Genomic DNA, 17469 nt, shown 5'->3' with positions numbered 1-17469 from the left:
GGAAAGGACAGAGATATTAATATGTTGAAAGAAAAATGTATTATGTATGTAGGGCAAAGAAATGGAGATGCAACCTAATGGAGAATTATAGGTGGTCCCAAGAAATAAACCAAAACTATAGAAAAGCAGTTATAATTTAAAAAAAAGAAAAAATTTTGAATTGATTAAAAAATAAGGATGAAGATCAAAGTGGATCACATGTTGCTGGCAAAATTAATGCGAAGAAACTCACACATAGAGATGTGCTGTTAAAATTTTTTTAATTCAAGGTTGGGGGCGGGGGGGATCACTGTCATGTATAGGCAATACACAACACAAAACAAAAAAAAACCCAAGCGTCTCAGAAGGACTCTAAGTTGAATCAATACTGTACATGTTGGTGACAAGCCCTCTAGCTGATTGAAGTCCATGGGCATGGTCCAGTTATGTCCCAGCCCTGGCCACATCCACAAGGATCAGCAATAGAAACTTTCCTATCAGGCACCAGAGGTTCACAGGAGAGGAGGTATCACCTTGATGATGAAAGATGATGAAAATAGAAATATGTCAACCGTCAGGTACACAGGCATGTGAGAAACACCTCTGGAGACTTTGGTGAGCTTAGGTTCCTCAAAAGTGAGGGGCAGGCAGTCACAAAAGTGACTACTTGGTGACTGTTCTCATCACCGCTTTTAAAACTCAGGTCTATTTTTGGTTAGAATGTGAGCCCTGGAGAGCAGGACCTATGTGATACTGTCTCCACTTTTGTCCCCTGTAGCTGGCACAGAAGGTCCTTGTGTAGCTGCAAATACAGGTCTTTATTCACACCTCCTGGGGGTTGTTCTGGGAAGGGGTGGAGGTAGTCTTTATACTGAGGAGAAAAGTCCTATATAAACATTGAGTCCTGCCCAGTCTAGAGAAACAGCGGTGAATTCATAGCTAATTTCCAATCCATAGTGTAGCTAAGGGTGGGAATATAGAGCAGGTTGACCCTGTTGTAACATGATCATCATCACATAATCCGCATTTCTTGTGCATAATTGCATCCCTGAGAATGACTTAGAGAAAGAAGAAGGCAAAATGCTTTCTCCATTATGGGCAGGGGACATTTTGCAGATTATGTTACCCTTAATAAAATAGTTTTCTTGTTTTATATGGACTTATCCTGAACTATCTCTGGGAATTATTGATTGTCCTTGTGGGGTGAGTATTTGCAAATGTGCGCATGCATGCATATTCCCTCCAAGGAGACCAGAAGATCACAAGGAGAATGAAAGCATATGTTGATTTCAACAAATAGAGCTGGAACAATTGGAGATCCATGTGCAAAAAAAAAAAAAAAAAAGAACCTAGACACAGAAATTACACCTTTCATAAAAATTAATTCAAATGGATCACAGGCCTAAATGCAAAATGCGAAACTATAAAATTTCTAGGAGAAAATCTAGATGATCTTGTGTTTGGTAATGAGCTTTCAGGTAAAACACCAAAAGCATGATCCATGAAAGAAAAACTTGGTAAGTTGAATTTTATTAAGATCAAAATCTTCTGCTCTGCAAAAGACACTGCTAAGAGAATGAAAAGACAAAACACCAAATTGGAAAAAAGTATCTGAAAAACATGTACCTGATAAAGGACTTATAGACAAAATATACAAAGAAATCTTGAAACTCAACAATTAAAAAAAGCAAACAACCCAATGAAATATATGGGGAAAAGATGTGAACAGACACCTCACCAAAGGAACTATACAGATGGCAAACAAGCATATGAAAAGATGCTCCAAATCATACGTCATCAGGAAATGCAAATTAAAACAACAATGAGATAACACTACATGCCTATCGGAATGGCTAAAACCAAAAGCAAAAACGACAATACCAATTGCTATCAAAAATAGGAAGCAAAAGGAATTTTCTTCCTTGCTGGTGTAATACAAATACGGTACAGCCACCTTGGAAGACAGTTGGGAAATTTCTTACGAAGCTAAGCATAGTCTTAGCATACCATACAGCAATCACGCTCCTAGGTATTTGGCCAACTAATTTGAAACCTTATGTCCACAAAAAATCTGCATGCTGTTTTATAGCATTATATTTACTTGTAAATATATGTATATGTACAAATGTAAATATATAATATATAGATTTATAGCAGCTTTATTCATAATCACCAAAGCATCAGAAGCAACCAAGATGCCCTTCAATAGGTGAATAAACGGTGGTGCATCTAGAAAATGAAATATGATTCAGCAATAAAAAGAAATGAGATACCAAGCCACAAAAAGACATAGACGGATCTTAAACGGGTATTTGTAAATGAAAGGAGCCAATCTAAAAAGGCTACATACTGTATGGTTCCAATTATTTGACATTCTGGAAAGGCAAAACTGTAGAGATAGAAAAGATCACTGGTTGCAGAAGTTCAGAAATCAAGGAGGAAGACTGACTAGGTGAAGCTCAGGGTATTTTTAGGGCAGCAAAGCTATTCCGTATGATACTGTCATTGTGGATACATGACAACGTGCACTTGTCAAAATCCCTTCAGCACACAGTGAACCTTAATGTATGCAACGTTAAGAAATCAGGAGGTCAGTAGATATCCAGGATGGAACGCAGAATGTGACAAATCAATTTGTATTACACATGTACGAAGCAACCTCACTGAAGGGAGGAGTGCTGACATAAGTAACTTTGGAAATGAGCGGAATTTGGAAAACTAAAGGCAAAGGTGCTATAAAGCATTTTAGTCGATAAAGTTGTTTCCCACAGGTGTACGTGTTAACAGTTCTGATACTGCTATACATGTTAGCGCAGTTAAACAATTAAGTAAATGGATGGTGGATGATAGGAGCTAGATTTCTCTCTGTTGGAGTGGGAGTTTACAGGTAAGAAAGGGAAGGCTGGTAATGGAGTAGCGTTGGAGACATCAGTATAGAGCTATATTTAGCTTGATGTAGCTACAGATGTTACATATAGAAATATGTATAGATATGTGTATATACACAGGTTAATACCTACATATATTTTTTCTTGCTCTGTTAGCTGAGAGGGCCTAGAAGCAACAATGCTTCAGTAGCAACAAGCATGCCTAGGGCTCAGACCTTGGTTTCTAACACCATTCTCTAATAAAAGAAACCAGGCCAGGAAACTGGGTCAGGAAATACACAAGATGAGCCTGGAGCATCCTGTAGCGTAAGGAAGTGAGAAAGTGTTCAAAACACAGGAGCCAAGAGCTCCCAGTGGCTAAGGCTACAACCATTTGAGCAACAAAAGAAAGCTGTATTGCATCTTTACCTAAAATATGAAATAAATACCCATGAGTCCATACTAAATAAATGCATGATTGCAGAAATAAATAAATGGGGAAAAAGAGACAAAATCTCCTGTACAGAATAATTCCAAATAATTAATGTAGATACTTTGCCTTCATGGAGATGCAGCATAACTCCTCATTTCTTGGGTAGCCTGTGTAGAGCAGCTTCCTTCCAAAGAGTACGGTATGCAAAAGGGAAAAATTAGTAACTTTGGAGTGAAGAATCCTGACAAACACACCTCAGCCAGGTGATCAGGGTAAACGTCAACGTCGATTAGACATGTTGATATTATGCACCCTTGGTATGATGTGATGAAAACGGCACTTGACTTTTGTCATCTTCCTCCCCAATCCCATAACCCCAGCCTAATCATGAGAAAAGCAGCAGACAAATCCCAATTGAGGAACATTCTTTTTTTTTTTGAGATTAATTTGTGTTTTTATTATTTTTATTTTTTGGCGGTACGCGGGTATCTCACCGCTGTGGCCTCTCCCGTTGCGGAGCACAGGCTCCGGACGCGCAGGCTCAGCAGCCATGGCTCACGGGCCCAGCCGCTCCGCGGCATGTGGGATCTTCCCGGACCGGGGCACGAACCCGTGTCCCCTGCATCGGCAGGCGGACTCTCAACCACTGCGCCACCAGGGAAGCCCTAATTTGTGTTTTTATTTGCCAGTATAATTTACCTACAGTGGCCTGCAAACTTTTTCGATCTAAAAAGTACATTTTACATCACAATCCAACAAACACACACACATATGTAATATGTATACATATATAAAAATGAAACAAAAGTTTTGCCAAAAACGTCTACCCTGAGTGTTCTTTTTTTTTAAACCAAGGATGAACTGCACTGACACATCATAAGCACCAAAGTCCCCAGTTCATCTTAGGGTTCACTTTAATGAAGTGAATAGTATTGCACGTTCTACGGATTTGGACAAAAGTATAATGACATATATCCATCATTATAACGTCATACAAAGTATTTTCGTTGCTCATAAAAACTTCTGTACTCTTGGGTATTCATCTCCCCTCTCCCCACAAACTCCTAGCAACCATTGATCTTTTTATTGTCCCAACTGAAGAACATTCTACAAAATACCTGATCAATACCCCTCAAAACTATCAAAGTCGTCAAAAACAAGAAAAGTCTGAGAAACTGTCACAGGCAAGAGGAGCCCAAAGACATGACAACTAAATGTAATGTCATATCCTGGATGAGATCCCGGAACAGAAAAAGGACATGAGATAAAACCTAAGGAAATGTGAACAAAGCATGGACCTTAGTTAATAATACTGTAACAATATTGATTCATTAACTGCAACACACATACCGTATTTGTGTGAAATGCGAATGGGAGGAACCTGAGTGTTAGGTATATGGGAACTCAATTATCATCTCAATTTTTCTGTAAATCTAAAAGTGTTCCCCCAAAATAAAATTTATTTTTCAAAAAATGTTTAGTCTCTCATATTGTCTCCCATAGGTGATGTGTCTTGTCACACAGTCAGAGGTATCCTGCCGGCCTCCAAACCTGAAGTTTAGAACTGGCGGATTGGGGGTCCTTCTTGTTGTTGGTGCAATGCTCCCAGGAGTCCTGGTATCTGCCCTTCCTGTTTGGCCTCCTCTCAGCTCTATGTGTCTGACATCCCTGGGTCTCTGCTTTACCCTCCATCCAAGTCTGGCCCAGGAGTCTACACCCATCCTCTGTTCTGGGGACACCTTGGCGTTGCCTCTGTGGCAGACCAGCCGCCTCTTCATTCAGTGTCTCTGCCCCACAGCTACCCTGTTCCACTCTCCACACACTGAACCAGACCAGAAGTGACGTCTTGGGGCAGGTGCCCTATGTGGTGGGCTCCCAAGGTCCCCATGGAGGGCTGAGACCAGAGCCTCTGTCCTTAGTGCTGACCTCATGCAGCCCCTGGGCGCCGAGAAGAAGATGGAAGCAGCGGGTCCCTTAGCTCTCCTGCCTGTTTCTCATTTCTCCTCCTCCCTCCAACCTCTAACCAGAAAATAAAGAAGTTTCCTTTACTTCTCCTGTGTCATCTGCTCCTTCTTCCCGGCTCCAGCCTCACCGTTAAGCCTGAAAGGTGGTCAGAGATACCTTCTTTACACCAGGAGAAGAAGCCAAAGGTCTGAGTCTTCCCGATGAACTTTAATCTTGCAAGATTTCTCTGCCCATGAAGTCTGGCTTGGAAGCCCATTGCCTCCCCAAGAAATCAAACACCTGTCATCCTGCCCTGGGGTAAGAAGGCTCTTGACTTAGCCTCAGCCTTCATATTAACATGCACCCGTGTAATATTTGCCACAGTGTTATTCTTTTTTTTTTTTGCGGTACTCGGGCCTCTCACTACTGTGGCCTCTCCCGTTGCGGAGCACAGGCTCCGGACGCGCAGGCCCAGTGGCCATGGCTCACGGGCCCAGCCGCTCCGCGGCATGTGGGATCTTCCCAGACCGGGGCACGAACCCGTGTCCCCTGCATCGGCAGGTGGACTCCCAACCACTGCGCCACCAGGGAAGCCCTGAATTGTTTTTAAAAGCATGAAATAGAATAATCAAGGGAACAGTAAAGGGAATCAATTATTTTTAAGTACAGTGTCACAATTATTAGACAAAACAAATGTGTGATGTAATAATACTTGCGCTTCCTTGTTGGTGCGTTAAATAATAAGATCTGACAGCGGGTGTAATAGCAATCATAATTTTGAAATACTGCAGTCGTAAGTGTAAACAACATGGGGAGATAATTCTGACAACTGTAACGTGGTAGGAAAACAGCGGCAAAATCACAGTACTGCTAATTCCATTGCACCATGTGGCCTGCATTCGTAATTGAAGGAAATGCTAGATTCCATTTAGAGATTGATGGAAATAAAGGTACATTCTTTCTCATCTCATTCATGGGCCCTTTGATTCTATCCTCAGGCCGCCAAGGGTGAGAGTCCCCCAGGACCCCTGTCTGGTGCATTTCTTAGTCCTGTTTCCTGGCTTCTTTCTTCAGGCTTTCTCTGGGCAAGTCGCCATCTCTTTGTAGGAAATCCATTCCCCGACTACAGGACACAGCTCCCTCTGACTTCCTCCCCCGCAGGGACAAGCCATAGAAATCAATCCACCCTGGCAGTAGGTAATAAGAATAACATTGTGGGGCTTCCCTGGTGGCGCAGTGGTTGAGAGTCCGCCTGCCGATGCAGGGGACACGGGTTCGTGCCCCGGTCTGGGAGGATCCCACGTGCCGCGGAGCGGCTGGGCCCGTGAGCCATGGCCGCTGAGCCTGCGCGTCCGGAGCCTGTGCTCTGCAACGGGAGAGGCCACAGCAGTGAGAGGCCTGCGTACCGCAAATAAATAAATAAAATTAAAAAATAAAAATAAATAAAAACATAATTCACAGCCTTCACCAGACTGCCAAAGGGATGCACGCACGAAAAGCCCCTCTAAAAATACTTTTATTTTTTCCGACTCTAAGAAGATTTCTTTGTAGATGGTAATTTTTCCCTACATTGAAATTATTTTTTCTGACTCTATGAAGATTTCTTTGTAGATGGTAAATTTTCCCTACTCTGGTTATTCCCAAGCCTTCAGTGCAATCTGTGATTTATATCCATCTGCTGTGTGATGATGGCCGGGTGGGGAATTGAGAGAAGGCAAAGGAAATCGCGCCCTTGCTCCAGCACCACCCCTCCAGGGGCTGATGACTTGGTAGCTGCTGCTTACTGAGAAAACACGGAGGCCCCAGAGTCCCAGGTGTGGACCGGAAGGGAAGCAGCAATGGGGCTGAGATGGTGCTAAGCCCTTAGATGGGGTCAGGTAACCAGAATCAGCTACAGGTGGATTGACTCACGTACATACTGAAGGCCCACCTGTTTCCCCCAAATATAATATGAGGAGATGACCCTGCTAAGGGAATGAGACAGATATTCGGCCAACAGCAGCTCAGTGGTACCAGCTACTCCTTTTCTTTAAGCAAGTCCCACCAAAGCTCTGTGTGACCTGGGCCTGATTAATGACACTCTGAGTGACCCCTAGAGTTGTGGAATGGACCACTTGTATCATGACATGGGCTGGCCACTCTCTCTCCTGGAACATATTTTATCGATTTCCCTGAAATCCTGTCCTGGTTAATGTCTCTGCCCATGTGGCGAAACTTCCTCTATTTGCCAGCGTGGCTCTTTCTGCCCTGTCCTTCCTCCTTCTGGAGTCTGGCATACAAGAGGTTGGGATAATTTAAAGACAGACAAATGCTTTTCTAACATAATAATGTTCTGAGTTATCCACAGGATTGTGGGTATCTTGACTCCCCGCCACGCAGATTCTTATTCTTCCATGCCACCCGGCAGGAATCCAGAAGACGCTGAAAGAGGTACATCACTGAGAACAAGTAGCATAACGATCCAGGATCCATGAAGGAAAACTGGGGGCGTTTTACCATGTGGTCCCCAAATTGAATCTCCTCGCCACTGATATGTGCTCTCTATGCCTCTACCCCCTGAATCTAGGAGGATCTGGACGGCTTAGACTGCCAGAATATGCCAGAAGGGATGCTTACAAGGCCAAGTCATAAAAGGCCAACCAGGCCCCAGCTGGTGCTCTTGGAAGGCTCATCCCTAGACGCTTGTCGTAGCAGCCAGAGGCCATGCTGGGAGAAGGACAAGCCATGTGGAGAAGTCATATGTAGATACTCCCAGCTGAGCTGCTCCTTCAGCCAGCCCAGCTCAGGCACCAAACATATGAGTCACCAAACGATTCCAGCCCCTGGCCATGGAGTCTTTCCAATAGAGGCACCGGACATCACAGAGCAGAGATAAGCCATCCCCACTGAACTCCTGACCCAGAGATCCCAAGAGCCTAAGATGTTTGTTGGTCTATGGCATTGAGTTTGGGGTGGTTTATTGCAAAGCAGTAGTAGCTGGACTAAGAAGAACCCAGAGGTCCAGGGGGAAAAGGTTCCTGCAATGGCCACATGTGGACCATGGGTAGAGAGCTGGATGTGGCTCCGATGGGAGAGACCGGGGAAGGGACATCTGGTGGGACAGGCCTGCGGGGCCTCTGTGTCCCTCCAGTCCCCTTTGAGCTCTACGATGGGGAGGACTGACTGAACCCTGAGGGAAAGTGCTGTTTTCTACAGTCTTCTGCTGACAGCAAGTCTGTCAGGGCATGGATTTCACTGTCTCCCCCTCCCCCTGCCCCACTTTCCAGATAGGAGCAAAATGCTCAAATTAAAATTTGATACAAACACAGGGAGTGTGCTACATGAATTTGGTCTGGCCCAGGGATTCTCAATTTTTCCATAAAAGGGCTTCTGATGATAGAGAATGACGGGGTCATAGCCCAAAACATCCCACTGCAAGCAAGGACCCAGTTTTGAAGCCCAAGATTTTTGTCTTAAAAACTAGTATCTTGCACCAGAACATACCAAGCTTTGTTTTAATATTAAGCTGTCTTAGATTACCTGCCATGAGGTGAAAAGTACATCACATGAACGTGTACCCTGTTTATCCTATGATGCCGGACATGCTCTGGTCCATTGCTGCATCCCCCATGCAAATGCCAGGAAGATAGGCATATAGCATCCTGATACCCAAAGCTCTTCCAAAGAAATCAGGTTCCTAGGGGCCAACTGGGTTACTGACCATGGAGCACTTTTAGAGGTATACTTATTAATAACAATATTAACCATCAATTTGTGGCATGTTTCACATAAAATAATAAAATAATGCCATTTGCAGCAACATGGATGGACCTAGATACGATCATACTAGGTGAAGTAAACCAGACAAAGACAAATAACATATGCTATCACTTACATGTGGAATCTTGTTTAAAAAAAGGATACAAATGAACTTATTTACAAAACAGAAACAGACTCACAGACTTTGAAAACAAACTTATGGTTACTAAAGGGGAAACGTGAGAGGGGAGGGATAAATTAGGAGTTTGGGATTAACATATACTACTGTATATAAAATACATAATCAGCAAGGACCTACTGTACAACACAGGGAACTCTACTCAATATTCTGTATTAACCCATAATATTTCCCATAATATTAGGGAAAAGAATCTGAAAAAGAATGGATGTATGTATATGTATAACTGAATCACTTAGCTGTATACCTGAAACTAACACAACATTGTAAATCAACTATACTCCAATATAAAATAGAAATTAAATTTTTTAAAAATGTGGTATGTTTTCTTAGAAGAATCATGCAGGAAATAACGGATCCTGGCTGAAAGGAGGATTTTGAAGAGACTTGAGTTAGAGAATCTCCAGGAGGGTGCAAGAGTGATCAGAATTTCTCAGCTAAGATCATTTGTAACATTTTCTATGGAGTCCAGAATTTACACTTTGGCTGTGCGTGTAGATTTTTTCTTCGTGAAGACTGTGTTCTTGATCCCATGCCCCCTGGCTTCCTAAGAGACACTGCTCCATTAATTATCACCTTCAAGCCCTTCTCCTCTCTTGCCTCCTTCCCCTCCACTCCAGTGTCCCCTGTCCTCAGAAGCCCTTCCCTTAGGTAAATTGGTTCCTAATTCTGGAGAGCAATTTGGCAAATCTAGCAAAAGGAAAAAAAAAAGTGTATACTTTCTGACCCAGAAATTTCACTTCTAGAAAATTCATATTTAGATATACTTGCACAAGTTCATAAGGATAAATAGAGATGCTCATTGCAGCACTGCTTGTGAGACCCACAACAGAGCACCCTAAACAGCTATCGAGAGGGGACTGGTGAAATCGATCAGAGTACAACAGAAAAGGATGTTGGTAATAAATTGTGGAGTGAAAACAATCTTGCAGGGTAATGTGACCACATCAGTGAGAACAAACTATGAATATTTAGGTGGATATAGGTTTATTTATTCTAGGTATACTGCACAACTTCAGGGGGGTGACATTCACATTGTATTCTTGTTTTATAATTGAATGGTGTGCCCTGGAGCCGTACAACTGCCTGGTGTGTGTGTGTGTGTGTGTGTGTGTGTGTGTGTGTGTGTGCGTGTGTGACATGTTCCAAGGCACACCCTGTGCATGAATTTACCCTAACACATAAACTCTATGGTGAGTATTAATCCGTCTTTTCCATGAGCCTATAAACTGTAAGAGGAAAGGGATTATTTGTCTCTGAATTCCCAACACCCAGCACAAATCCTGGCACACCAATTAATGGTATTTGGGTGAATATGGGTGCTAGCATTCCCTGGGCCCAGGGTATATCAGTTATGCATCATTTGCATAGAATTAGGCGTGTCCTAGGGAGAGGAAATAAACACTTAGCGGGTGATTTCTTGGCTTTTACACACACACACACACACACACACATATTTACTCATACCCAGTGTTCCAGGCTCAAAGTGTATTTGGAAAAGCGAGCTAAGCCAAGATAAACCATTTTCTTTGCTGTGCGACATCGCTAAGGTTTTAATATGCACTGATATTCTCTAACAGGTAGATATAGTATGGAGCAGCACCTGAATTTCACCAACCATGAAGCACTTTTAGAGGAACATTTATTAACATTGATGTTCTGAGGATCATCACCTTGGAACATGTTGTATTAGAAGAATCAGAAAGGAAGTAAATAGGTCCTGAAAGGAAGATTTCCAAGAGATAGGGTCAATCTCCAGGAGAATGAAAGAGTGATTAAAAGTTTCTTAGCCAAGATCATTTGAAATTCAAGTTGGACGGCCGGAACTGATAGAGAAAGGGAAAGGGAAAAGAGTTGGCCATCATAACAAAAGAGGGCAAAGTACACTCGCTGATGTAACATTGTCTCAGCAGAGACCCTCCCAATTCTTCTGGGGACCTGCTGGGCTGTTGGTGAAGGTCCCAGGGAGAAGGAAATTGGGGTCACCAGATTTCCAGGTCCTAGTTGAAAATCTCCTGGTTTAGTAGGTAGAGCCCACAACCGTATAGATTTTGTAAACTCACCAGATAAATTTTGATGATGAGCTAAATTTTGAACTGCTCACTCCTTGGCATTGGTTCTTCTGCTCTAACACTATCCCTTGTTCCAGCCAGAACACGATCAGTGGACTGATGGGGGCAGAGGCCAGATCACAGCAAGTGAAGGCTGAGAAGTAAATGAAAGGTGGAGAAAGAGAACAAGTGTAGGCAATTTTTTCAAGAAGTTTGAAGAACATTTTTTTTAAAGTTCATATCAGCCTTTTTTTTTTAAAGATAAGTGACATCAGAACGAATGTTTATGCTTAGGGGAAGAAGAAAGAGGTTGAAGAATAACCGAGGAGGTACAATTGATGGAATAAGGTCCCTGCAGAGAGGGTGGCAGGGAACAGATGCCTGGGCACAGGTGGCAGGTGGTCCTTGACCTGGTGAAAGGCGTCCTCCTCCACTATGATGGGCAGGGAGGGGCAAAGATGAGCTTGGATGCAGAAAAGGTGACAGACAGGTGCTCAGGAAGTTGAGAAGTTTCCTCCTGGGGCCTTTGTTTTATTTGGGAATGAGCAGGTAGCATCATTCTTAGATGAGTGGGTAGTGGGCGAAACAGTCATGGTGGAACATGGGGAGGAGACCTGGTCCCTAGGAGGACCTCTGAGTCCCACTGAAGACCAGCTGGAGTTGAAGGCTATGAGTATCACCTACCCATGTCCCATATCCATGTAAGATTTTCTCTCAGTATGCTCTATATCCTGAAATAGGAATAACAGTGGTAAACACCATCAAGGAGGTTGTTAAAGCGGGGAGTATTGCAGTGTGAGTTCTGTGAGTTGAATCTGAAGGAACATGAGGTGGAAATGTTGCCTTGTCATCCACACGGTTTTAGCTTCCTCACGTGACATCAGGACTCTGGGCAGATGTGAGACAGAACAAGCACTAAGATATTCAAGGAGCACGGGAGTGATTGGAAGGAAAGCAGGTGATGACAGCAAGGAGAGGTCAGAGGTGAGATTTTTACACAACTTTCTAGGAACCATGCTATGAAGGTCGACCAATAGTCTCTCCAAGTGAAAGGTCTCACTGTTCATCTCAGGGACCCTGAAGTACCTCCCCATTCTCCCAAATGCACACAAACCTTGCTCCAACCAGAATGGGTCTTTTCTTTTTTTTTTTTTTTTTGCCTTACATACTGGGATTCTCCAGAGGACATATTTTGGAAAGGTTTTGTGACGAAAAAAGAACAAAACAAAAATGAACATCACTGATGAGACCCAACCCTTGCATTCAACCCAAGAAAGAACCCGCGGCTCCCAGTGAGCTGATGGAGCTGCCCACTCCTGCATCCTTCTACGGGACCATATGGTGTGTGCTCTCCCTGAGGATGCAGCCCCCAGAGCTAATGCTCGGTGATGAAACATCCTCATTAGGGCTGGTGACATGAATGCTGCTGGGGTCCAACAGAGCTGGGCATTGTGGGGAGGGAGGAGCAGTGGCCGTGGTGGGGCCATGGAATCCCCTGGACACCTGTTAGGGACACGAGGAGGGGAAATTAGGATGGGCAGACCAGGGGGGACTCTGGTTGATGACTCCAACCTAACTAGGGAAGCCAACTTAGTAACCAGGCAATAAAACTTGAGTTCGTTCTGCCCCTCACTGCTCAGGACCTTAAATCATGGAGGAGTTTATAGGTCCTGTTTATGTAGAAAATCTCTTTATAAGCTATTCAGAGCAGGGGTGGGAGGGAGTAATAGGGAGAGAAAAATTCCCTTTGAATTTCTATTGCTTTCAGAGTCAGCAATTTAATGAGTCATGCATTCTAAATCCTTGCTTTGTCTACACGTTTTCATGTCAAAATACTAAAAAACACTTTGCTTGGAACATGGGCTATTTTTAGCTCAGGTACCAACAGTGCACATCCATTTCTCCCCATATTAGAAAAGCTTCCTTTGGGCTGGGTTGGAGCAACACCATGGTAGTGGGGTTGTTTACTAGCTGTGGTTTTCTGAAGCTACCTGGGTATCTCTCTATCCTTGGTGACTCTCTTCCAGTTGGTCTCCTGGGCCTACTGACCATTCATGAGTCAGCTCCAGACCTGGTCAAAAGAGTTCCAGGTCTCAGAGTCTGGACAAAACGGCAAGAGCATCCTTTCAAGCCTCCAGCCCAAGGAGTCAGCACCTTGGTGGGCCCGAGAGAAGCAGGGCTCCACTGCTATGGGCCCTTGCAAGACTCTTCAGAGTAGAAGAGAAGGAAGGTCCCCAGCTACAGGCCAACTCCAGATTCATCAAGAGAAAGCCTGGCCACACCTTGGCAAAGACATAGGAATAGACATTCTGGGGAATTCTGTAATCTTCCAGACTGACAGGCAGGAGAATGGGCTGGGAGGAGGCTAGAGGGTCCTACCTCTCCAGTCCCTGCCTCTGCATGACGTCTCTCTCCACAGGCCACTGCAGTGCCCCCAGGCAGCTTCAGCTACCCCACTGCTTTTGTCCCACCAGTGATAGTTCACTCCTCTGCGTCTCCTGGGGACCACCTTCTCTGAAAGGCTCCAACTTAGAGTATGAATAACAAGCACCTTACCTGCACCTCGTGAGTAGCTGACCAACTTCAAGAATGGAATACAAAACCAATATCTGAAGGAACTGGGGTGAGGAGCTGCCCCACTTCTCATTGTCTCTCCACCGGTTCCACCCACATATTTATAGCAGAAGCAACCATGTTCATACTCTCTGCCCTCATCCCCTGGACACTTGATTTGATCAGGAGTGGGCAGCTATGAGCCTGTTCCCCAGGGCTTTTGGAACTAGGACCATACTAATTCCCAGTTGAGGCTGACTGCCAAATTGGCAGCAACTTGATAGCGATAATTTTTACTATATATTGACAGAGAAACCAGACAGACATAGACAGGCAGAAAGAAACAGCTTTCTCGGGTTTTTCACTTCCCTGAGGCTTTGGATTTTCTGACATACCTTCTCCCACCCTCCACCAGTGCCTGGGATCTTGTGTTACGATGTTAGATATTTCTCTTTTCACTTAGGAGACTTCTACTGGACTTCTGTTACTAGGAACCAAATTGGTACCAGGAGATGGGAAAATGGTCTGGGGCAGGAAGATGGGACACGTGGAGGAGACTCCTCCTGACTTTATAATTTTGCCCACCCTGCCCATACCAGGCACAACCACCTGGACCCAGAGTGTTTCAGGACTGAGGCCTCTGATGCTCTGTAAACTAGTCCCAGTACTCAACACCTGTGTTTTATCTGAAGGAGGCTCCCAGCCAAGGAACCGGAGGACAGGGATGCAACCTTCTCTACTCTGTGAGACTTCACTGACGGAAAGTTACACAAAACATGTTCCAGGTGGGCTCTTTTCCCTTTCCCCTCTACATCCAAGCCCTGGTGCAGACTGTGACCATGGAACTTCATTCCTTGGCCCCATCTCACCCCTCCTCCTTTTAGCTGTCTCTCTCTGTGCAGTGCACAAAGAAATCGTTGAGAAATGTGTGTGTCTGCCTCCAAGGAAGGAGCAAGCAAAAGTGTTATGTCTGTTGGTGTGTGGGTATGACTGTGAATGTGTGATGAGAACAAGCCAGGAGCCTAGAGACCCTCAGCCCTGGGGTCCAAGAGGAGTTCATGCTCTCCCCCACGGAGAAGCTGATGGCTTGGGAGAAGCAGATTCATTCCTCTTGGGCTACTACTGCCCCCAGAAATGAGGGAAACTAAACTGCCTAACTCATGCTCATCACAGTTCTGGCCCCAAAACTCTAAATCCCAAAGTCACAGGAACAAATAGGGAAATATTTTTTAATGTGGGAGTATGTTGAGTAAAAAAGGGTTTCTGACTCCACTGGACTTCTTTTTCTGTTTGCTGCATGATATCTTCTCATCCACTAAGGTGGGCAACTCTCCTTATCCTCTGTAGCATCAGCCACATCTGTCATTTGCCACAGACCCCATAGGACATGCAGAACCATTTCTCTGCCCCAGTCCTTCCCTCCTTCCCTCCCAGGGCAAGTGCCCAGGATGCTATCACTTATTCCAGACTGAGAATAAACCAAACGGGGATTTCATCCTTGGACTGGACCATGCCTCCTGCTGGGGCTCCTCTCCAGGCTGGGGAGGCCCAGGCCAGGTCGTCCTCTGACCCCTGACCAGCTTTCCTGAGCAGAACCTCCCTCTGAGCCTGCCTTCAGTATATGTCATTTCAGCTTCACGTTGCCCTCTTCCAGACCTTCCCTCAGAGTCGATGAGAATGGCTCACCCTGCAGGTCAGCACACCCTTGGCCAAAGATCCTATCAACTCCCACCTTGATTTCCCAAACAATGAGTTGTACTGGAGAAGGTTCTGGATAGAGTCTTACAGCATCCTATGCTGGTCCCTGCTGTCCAGCCCCCAGCTCTGGAGAGAAATTGCTGCAGATCAGAAATATGTCCACTTCCTTTATTCCCCCAGAAGCCTAACCCTGAACTCACAGTCCCCACCATAAACACTCGTGGCCCCCACTAGGAGCTGGTGACAGAGAGGGCTGGGGATCCCATTCCAGACAGCCTTGGGGAGACCACAGCAGAACATACCTGTTTAAAGGGCTCACCCAGACCAAATCCTCGATGTCAGCTTCACACAGATCAAAATTTCTTTCTATACAAAACCACCCAGAGTTGAAATTCCTCTTGAGTTTTTACAGCCATGAATGTCTCCAAGGAAAAGAAAGAGAGTAGGATCAAACCCACAGAAGCCTGTGACTTAGAACACATACAACCCCTCCCCCTGAGCTGACCTTCTCACCCATAATCGGGGGAGAGGCAGGGGAGTCCAATGGTTAGGAACAAGTTTTTGGATTCAGAGACATGGGTAGGAGTCCTGGGGTGACCTTTGCCTGTTTGATCTGGTCTACGTGACGTTGTTCACTGGTTGTTTTACTGTTCTCCCATAAAAAAAAATGGGGTTAATAACACCCGTATGGGGTTATTGTGAGGAGTAATTGAAATTATCTATGCAGAGCTCCTGCTTCTGTGCCACCACAGAGTACACACACTATAAATGGCATCGGTTGCTTTTTTTTTTCGAACAACCCCCTCCAACCTAATCAGTCCCTAACAGAGTCAGCTTTCAAACCCATCCCCTTGCCGCTGCATGCATCTCAGATAAAATCAATGGATAGCTGTCAGGCTCAAGACAGATCGTCAAATCTCTGGCCCAGCTGGGACGCGCATCCCCTTGGGGCCCCTCCCTGGTGTCCTGTCCCCAGACACTCGGCACAAAGGCTTCCAGCCCCCATGCCACCCCCTACCTGCGGGCTGAACACAATCAAGTCCTGAGCAAACATTCAAGAAAGCTCGTTTCTCCGGGGGTTTGGGGGAGAAGACTTGCCAAGTGGGGAAGTCGGGGGCCTGGGTCCTCAGCGGCTCCTCTCCCCCTCCGGGGGCTCCTCTGCCCCCCTTTTCCTCATTCTCAGGCTTCCCCTCTCCAGGTTGCTCAGGCAGCCGCATCGGGGGTCCAGGGCGATGTTCTCAGAGAGATTTGTGAGTACACCAAGGGAACGTCAGCAGAGACGCTGAGATTCTGCAAGGAGTTGACAGAAACTTACTGCCTGTACAGTCTAGTGGTAATCTACTCAAAGTCAGTTGCCTCAATAACTCACACCCTCCCTTCCGCATTTAAACAGGACAACCGTAGAAACACAGTCCTGGCACAAGAAATATAACTGCGGTTGTGACAGATGTTTAGTTATTGATAAGGCCTCGATGTCACCAGAGGGTATTACACAACAAGCCAATAATGTGCCTTTGGAACCGACCATCGTATTTACAGGTTCTTTTCCACTCCCGCTCCTGCGGGCTTTGCTGTGGTGTAAGCTATGCGGAGGGAGCTAGAACAGCCAGTGTGATTGCAGCCTGCAAGAAAGCCCAGCGCCTTGCCAGCAGAATTTGTTTCCTTGCCGTTGACACCAACAGAGCCACAGAAACAAAGTGTATGTGGCGGCGCGGGCGGGGGGGGGGCAGAGAAGTTAGCACAGCCGTCTAGTGGAGAGGACTCTTGCCGAAGCTCTTAAGCTTGTGACGTCACTTGCCATCCCAGGGCAACGTCACCCTAACTTCCTTAGACAAAGCAAAGAGCATCCCGGACTACGCGGCCCTTTACCAGCTCCAGTCCAGACTTGCTTCCCACGTGTATGGAGCCTCTGGGTGGGCTTGAAGTCACCGAGGGGTGACTTCCTCTCTCTCCCCACCCCTGACATCAGGTCAACCTCTATAGTCCTTTACAACTCTGCTTAGGTTA

At 45.3% G+C, this 17469-nt stretch overlaps 1 protein-coding gene across 1 annotated transcript in view; it reads right to left on the bottom strand.

The window, feature by feature from the left end:
• The window catches only part of CALN1 (calneuron 1), a 434654-nt gene extending 417975 nt beyond the window's left edge, over nt 1-16679 (bottom strand). Inside the window, exon 1 of the mRNA XM_060124149.1 lies at nt 16557-16679. Coding sequence (XP_059980132.1) covers nt 16557-16679 — 123 coding nt within the window. The remainder of the gene's footprint in view (nt 1-16556) is intronic.
• Between the last annotated feature and the right edge of the window lie 790 nt (nt 16680-17469).

The sequence above is a fragment of the Lagenorhynchus albirostris genome, chromosome 15 (genome assembly GCF_949774975.1).
Source record: "Lagenorhynchus albirostris chromosome 15, mLagAlb1.1, whole genome shotgun sequence".
Classification (NCBI taxonomy): domain Eukaryota; kingdom Metazoa; phylum Chordata; class Mammalia; order Artiodactyla; family Delphinidae; genus Lagenorhynchus; species Lagenorhynchus albirostris.
Note: the sequence above shows the minus strand (reverse complement) of the source record. Positions and strands in the feature narration are given on the sequence as shown.